This window comes from Candoia aspera, chromosome 8 (assembly GCF_035149785.1).
Source record: "Candoia aspera isolate rCanAsp1 chromosome 8, rCanAsp1.hap2, whole genome shotgun sequence".
Classification (NCBI taxonomy): Eukaryota; Metazoa; Chordata; class Lepidosauria; order Squamata; family Boidae; genus Candoia; species Candoia aspera.
Genome location: NC_086160.1, coordinates 66,591,502 through 66,598,823, shown reverse-complemented (window position 1 = coordinate 66,598,823; position 7,322 = coordinate 66,591,502). Strand labels below are relative to the sequence as shown.

Here is a 7,322-nt window from a genome sequence, read left to right as displayed (position 1 = left end):
TCTGAAATCGTCAACATTTTAATCCAGCATGTTGCACAGATACTACCAGAGACTACAAATGTTTATGGCATACATTTTCATGGATTAAATTTACCGCATGGACTATTAAGGACTCAGATGCATGGAATATTTGCCCAAGAGAGAGAAAGAGGGAGAGTGTACACACACACACACACACACAAAATTGGGTGGGGAAGGGAATAGTTTTTTTAAAAAAATAATAATAAAATGCAATTAAACTACAGCACCAACAAAATCTAGCTATATTATAGCTTATATCATTATAAAATAAAGCTAAGCATAAGAAAACCTAATTAACAGAAAAAGAGATCCATATATTAACCGTAGATATTGATATACAATTAATTCAGTCCTTACGTTTATCATTAAATCTAGACCATATAGCAACATAATATGTCATCTTCTCATTTTAGGACACAGAGACTTTCAAAACATAGACAACAAACTCAGTCCTGAATCCATTCCCTAAAATCAGGACAGTAAACTTCTTTCCAATTATGGAAAATTATCTTCTTTGTTGTGTCCCAGGCTTGATAGAGTCAAAGCTTTTCAGGACAAATTCCATATTTTAGGAATATTTATTTATTTATTTATTTATCATCTAATTTGTCACCACCCATCTCCTCCCACCAGCGATTATAGTTCAATATCACAAACAAGAGCAGGTTTTTGTACATGTGATTGGACCTTGAGCTCAGAGCCAGTACTAAAATTTAATTTGTGGGTTAAGAATATGCTTAGAAGTATAAAGCAAGGGTGCCTCTAAGAAAGCTTCTTCCCATAAGCTACTATGCTGCATCTTATTCCTCAGGATTCTAACAGAAAGGACACATCTCAAGGTCTACCCTAGTGTGGAGTCTTCTAGAAGATCCCCATTTCTTTCCTTCTGTTGATATCTCTCTTGATTTGGCAGAGAGAACAAACAGGCAACCACATAACAGTGCACCAATCCCCACAGATGGATCCCTGTGGAAAAGAAAAGAAAGCAAACAAATCAATAACCTTTTCAGTAAAACCATGATATAGAGATATGGAATCATCAAAAGCTAACTCTGTGTTGGATGACAAAACACATTTAATTGACTCCTCCAAGCTATTTCTTTTCCCTTGGCATTGCCTCAAAACAGGTGACTTTGAATGGAGGACCATGAGGGGTGTTGTCTTCTACTTGTCTGCTAAAGGTTACATCCTGCCCCAGGCTCTTGGGCCACGGAGCATTAGGATATTTCCAATTGCTTTACTGGCAACAAACCAACAATGTGGAATCAGCAACATTTACTGATCTTCCTAATTTATTTCCTAAAGGAAAAACCGTTTCCCTGGTTTCAAGTGAGAAGAAACACATTCAGTTCTTGATCTTGGGGTATGCCTATGTGGGGGAACAGCTGGATGACAGGAATGTTCAGTGCCACCTGTCCCTCCCTCTTTTGTTTGCCATTTTAGGCCTTAAAAACCTATAAAAAGAATTGAAGAGGGGGAAAGTTGATTTTCGAAGAGGGCAAGGAGGATTTTCTGGCCATTTCCCTCTTCTTGAGGGAAAGCTTTGACTCCAATCTTAGAGAGGAAAATGGAAGGTCCCATGGCATGTAGGACAGGGATTTTGCCTTAAATACCGTGCCCCTGTCTGTTTCCTTGCTGGGTTACGTTTGGCATGGAACGGGTGTCATTTTTATTTTCTTTCTGATGATTCTGAAAGCTCACGGTCAGTTGCAGATAATGAAGGACTGCAATCACAGCTTAGGACCGGAGTCCCTCAAACCTGGTATGGGTCCCAATAAACACACCAAGCGAGAAATAGGATAACCCTTTTATTTGAGCGCTCAAGTAACAAGGGGGTCTCTCCTCTGAAGAGGAGAGCCCTTTGTGTTAGTAGACAGCATCTTCTATACCATTGTCTATAAGATACAGTTACAAGCATAAAATGATTATTGGACAATTTCTGTCACAGGGTACATAGGCATTCATACATTTGTGTTATCTATGTTAACTACATACTACATCTACACCCATCATCATTTAGGGATTTCTCCCCTCCTTTGGGTGTAAAATTCCACCTTGGGCCCTCCCTAAGGTGGGGAATTATCTCATAGTGGGAGGGAAATTTAACATTATAATTACCTGTCCGGTTACTTTCGGACAAGATATCCCTCATGTGGGCATGCTGGCATTCTTGTATTACCTTCTACTGGCTTCTGCTGGTTCTGGTTTGTATTTCCTTCCCTTAACTTCCATTCGTACCATCTTCCAACTTATACCTGTCATGTACTTGCCAGCCCCCCACATTCCAACTTATTCTTAGGCATCCATATCTCCCAAGAGAGCCTTGGAACTCTTGAGACAAGGAAGCCATTATTTTCCTTGATATTTACAGCTTACACAGTTAGCTGAACACGTACATTCCTTATAAGAAGGATGCTGGTAAAATTCTGTCTCCACAATAACAAATGAAATAATTATCAATTCACATCTCAGGCCAGTTCATTTCATTTCACAAATTTCTGGAGGGTGCATGTACTCAACGCTCAATGCTCCTTATTTTTAAAAGTGTATGTTGGCCTCTCTGACCGGGTATTTTCTCTCCAATTTCATGAATTCTTTTAAGATTCTAGTTTGGTTTTTGGTTCCAATTAGAGGTCATAAACCTGAAGCTTATCTAAGCATGGGCTAGAAAATCTACTCACGGGGATTTGGTATTTTGTTCGGTAGACAGATCGCATGGCTACAGATGCTCCACAGCAACAGCATTCACTCATATCTGAAGCAACTTGGCATGACAAACAAGGGACGCAAAAGAGTCCACAGCAAACTAGACAGAGGAAGGAAAAGCCCTTGTAGAAATCTCTTGGAAGAGCGCTGAACAAAGACAAGATTTATCGCACAGAAAGTGAAAGTTATGCTACTTCTGCAACATCAAAGCTGCAAATTCAAGTGCCAGTTAAACATCACTTAGGAGAGAGGAGGGCTGAAATAGCTAATGTACAAGCCACATTAAATTAAAGGCACACTCCACTGCATTTTTCCATATTCTGGTGTTTCCTGAATAGGTTAGACTCCTTCTGTAGTTCCCAACCACCATGAATTAGAATTATGAGAATTAAAATACAAAACATGCAGAGGACACCAGTTTTTTTTTAATCTTTAGCATAATTCTTCAGTTGTGTAGAACTTTACAGTTCCATCTTCTGCACAAGTTTTAATAGTACAGAAGCGCTGTGCCCTTTTACATCTGGCCATGATAATTCCAATCCAGTGGGTTGTTCAATTAGTGAACATCCATCACTCAAATTTTAAAGAATAATTTAATTCTACAACATATCCAGTTGGGAACAATATTCAATGCAATCTTCCCTTGTTCCTAAGAAGGCTTGGACAACCCCCCTTTCAGTTATTGGCACAATCACTCACGGACTCCACAGTCGCTGCAGCAGTCACATACGCCCGTTTGCCAATAGTTTCTTTGGGGTTGCATAACCACCACCTGTGGCTGAGTGATGACCAGTGGCTGAGCATTCATTGCAGGCAATAGTAATTCTAAGGAAGAGAAAGAAGAGGGCCAAAAGGAGAAAAGATTAATTAACAGGTTTGGTAGAACCTGGTAGCAAATCTGAGTCCCAACTTCACAGAATGGAATCTGGCTGCTAGGCTCGGTCCTGGATGAAGTCTCCCAGATACACAAACTGGTATGGTTAGATAAGAATCTTTGTTTCAAAGAAGAATGGAGCCATACTGAATATCCAATTGTCCTCTGTCCTTTTAAGGGAGTGGTTCCCTCGTGTACTCAGGCAATGGCTTCTTCCTCTGTTCATTCTAGCCCCTGTGCTTTGTGGCCTTGAAGCCACATGGCTGTTGGCGTAATGGAGAGCCCTGCCCTCCAACCCAGTGGCTCTTGGCTTATCTCACTTTCTGAAAATAAGTTAAGTGGCCAGTGCTCTTTCCTGTTGTTGATAGTCAAAGATAGTCTAGTATTCATTGATAGATTTATTTTCCATGGATTTCCTACATCTTACCTTTTTTTTGTTTGTTTGCTTAGGCTTTCAAGACAACTCCATACTGTTTTCTTTCCGACATTTTTGGGAGTTGTTTGCCCTTGCCTTCTTCCTAGGGCTGAGAGAGAGTGTCTGGCCCAGAGTCACCCAGCTGGCTTAACACCTAAGGCAGGATTGGAACTCACAACCTCCTGATTTCCAATCTAGTACCTTTAATCACTGCATGAAACTGGCTCTCACATCTAAGAGAAGGAGAAGAGTTCATCTCCATCCACTTTCCATATCTCATATATCTAAGAACAAAAATAATTATTTGTGTCTTAGCATCTAGACTGTGGCCAAGTACTTGGAGGGAACATGCTGCTTTCTGGATCTGTTGTATGCATGAGTGAATGTGCCAGGTTGGGGAATTCAGAGCCCATGCAGAGGTTTTATGAGCCAGAGATAGCCAGTTATGAACTCTGGAGTCCAGGAATACCTATGATAGGTGACCATTGAATGCAAACCTGGTTTAGCTTCTTCTGTACTGTACACAGAGGTTTCTGGAGGACAGGTCATCCCTTGGTTCTGTAAAGAATGATCAAGCGACTAAGAAGAGACCAAAGGGCTGCCTTAAAATACAGTCATTAAACCAGTGTTTCTCAACCTTGGCAACTTTAAGATGTGTGGACTTCAACTCCCAGAATTCCCTAGCCAGCCACGCAACCTAGAATTTAATGTGCTTTTTTTTACAGCTGCATCACAGTATTGGCTCATGATCAGTCTGAGGTCCACCAAAACAGCCAGAGTCTTTTTGTATATGCTACTGTCCAGCATAGTCCTCCCACTTTTGATTATACCTTTGATTTTTCCTACCCAAATATAGGGCATTTATTCAGCCATGCTGGCTGGGGAATTCTGGGAGTTGCAGTCCACACATCTTAAAGTTGCCAAGGTTGAGAAGCTCTGCATTAAACATTGGTAGAGATGCTGTGTATTTGCTTTGATAGCCCACCCCTCTGAACTATTAACAAGTAGTTCTGTCTCACAATAGTAACAGAAAAAGGAAAAAGAACAAAGCACAGAGAAAATTACAATGCAAATACAGAAATTGTCAAGAAGAAAAAATACGTAAAAAGTGCTTTAAAAAAAAGTGAGGAAAAAATAAAGGAAGTATAATATATTGATAGCCCACCCCTCTGAACTATTAACAAGTAGTCCAGCAGGAGCTATTGGGGCAGGGAGCATCATTTAATATCTGCAGTGTCTTATCAACTTTTGCAAGCAGTAGGAGACTCTTAATGGCAATAGGCAAACTGGGTTCTCTTCTTGGTGCTCCCCTTTAAATTGTAGTAGAAACACAGGATAGATATTTAACTAACAAACATAAACAAGCATTTCAAAACCTAGAAGCCGGGAAGGTGTAGGGGTGAGAATTAGAAATGAAACAATTTCTCCTAGTCAGTCCTTAGCATTCCTCTATAAAAATGGTTACCTTTACATTTGTGTTACGTTAGGAATCCACCCTTATTTCTCCCCAAATCTAAAAAAAATTAGGATTCCCATTCTGTCATATAATATACTGTACTCTGTCATAAGAGGGTCTTTCAACAGCCAGATTAGATCCCAGGAGACAAACGCTTGGAAAACTTTATTACTTTAGAATAAATACAACAGCAAAGAAAAAGATTTCAAGCAAAGCAAGATTTCAAACCTTTTTCTTCTTCTTTTATCCTTCTTTTGGCTTGCTTTTGCAGAGCTGTAATGCAGCCTGCCCACTGGCTGACTCCTGCTTTTGTCTTTTAAAACAGAAAGTGCAACACTCTAGTAAAGGCTTTGCTAGGTGTTTTTTTAAACAAGGAAGTAATTGTTCTTTCAGCCCAAGTGGAGGTGTTTTTTTTTTAAATGAAAGCTAAGAGATTAGGAGGGGAAAACGGAAGTTTAGGAGGAGAAATGAAACTTAGATGAAATTGTGACATGTCAATGATTAGAAATTATTAATGATTAGAAATTATCCTTAAATTGATTGTTCTTTGTCCTGTCTTTAGAAACAGATCTCACAATTCTGCCATGTCTTCTATAGGATAGGACTTCAGATACCCAGAACCCGTCAGCAGATCTCCCACGATCTCTGCCAGTGTTTCTCAGTCTTGGTAACTTTAAGTGTGTTAAATAAGTATATAGAGAGTTGTAACTGTTTTAGCAATATATTATACTTCCTTTATTTTTTCCTCACTTTTTTTAAAGCACTTTTTACGTGTTTTTGCTTCTTGACAATTTCTGTATTTGCATTGTAATTTTCTTTGTGCTTTGTTCTTTTTCCTTTTTCTGTTACTATTGTGGAGACAGAATTTTACCAGCATCCTTCTTATAAGGAATGTACGTGTTCAGCTAACTGTGTAAGCTGTAAATATCAAGGAAAATAATGGCTTCCTTGTCTCAAGAGTTCCAAGGCTCTCTTGGGAGATATGGATGCCTAAGAATAAGTTGGAATGTGGGGGGCTGGCAAGTACATGACAGGTATAAGTTGGAAGATGGTACGAATGGAAGTTAAGGGAAGGAAATACAAACCAGAACCAGCAGAAGCCAGTAGAAGGTAATACAAGAATGCCAGCATGCCCACATGAGGGATATCTTGTCCGAAAGTAACCGGACAGGTAATTATAATGTTAAATTTCCCTCCCACTATGAGATAATTCCCCACCTTAGGGAGGGCCCAAGGTGGAATTTTACACCCAAAGGAGGGGAGAAATCCCTAAATGATGATGGGTGTAGATGTAGTGTGTAGTTAACATAGATAACACAAATGTATGAATGCCTATGTACCCTGTGACAGAAATTGTCCAATAATCATTTTATGCTTGTAACTGTATCTTATAGACAATGGTATAGAAGATGCTGTCTACTAACACAAAGGGCTCTCCTCTTCAGAGGAGAGACCCCCTTGTTACTTGAGCGCTCAAATAAAAGGGTTATCCTATTTCTCGCTTGGTGTGTTTATTGGGACCCATACCAGGTTTGAGGGACTCCGGTCCTAAGCTGTGATTGCAGTCCTTCATTATCTGCAACTGACCGTGAGCTTTCAGAATCATCAGAAAGAAAATAAAAATGACACCCGTTCCATGCCAAACGTAACCCAGCAAGGAAACAGACAGGGGCACGGTATTTAAGGCAAAATCCCTGTCCTACATGCCATGGGACCTTCCATTTTCCTCTCCAAGATTGGAGTCAAAGCTTTCCCTCAAGAAGAGGGAAATGGCCAGAAAATCCTCCTTGCCCTCTTCGAAAATCAACTTTCCCCCTCTTCAATTCTTTTTATAGGTTTTTAAGGCCTAA

At 39.9% G+C, this 7,322-nt stretch overlaps 1 protein-coding gene across 2 annotated transcripts; it reads right to left on the bottom strand.

Annotated features, from left to right (window-relative positions):
• Window positions 1–5,773, bottom strand: LOC134502012 (placenta-specific gene 8 protein-like). 2 transcript variants are annotated; one of them, XM_063310089.1, is made up of 5 exons: window positions 5,701–5,755; window positions 4,514–4,574; window positions 3,427–3,552; window positions 2,703–2,827; window positions 1–987 (listed from the first exon to the last, which is right to left on the bottom strand). In XM_063310089.1, exons 2-5 carry the CDS (start codon window positions 4,563–4,565, stop codon window positions 883–885), a joined length of 408 nt encoding a protein of 135 aa, XP_063166159.1. In that variant the 5' UTR covers window positions 4,566–4,574; window positions 5,701–5,755; the 3' UTR covers window positions 1–882. The 2 variants fall into 2 exon arrangements, with proteins under 2 accessions (XP_063166159.1, XP_063166160.1); XM_063310090.1 differs by lacking the exon at window positions 4,514–4,574 and having other exon boundaries at window positions 5,701–5,773.
• Window positions 5,774–7,322: the final 1,549 nt, after the last annotated feature.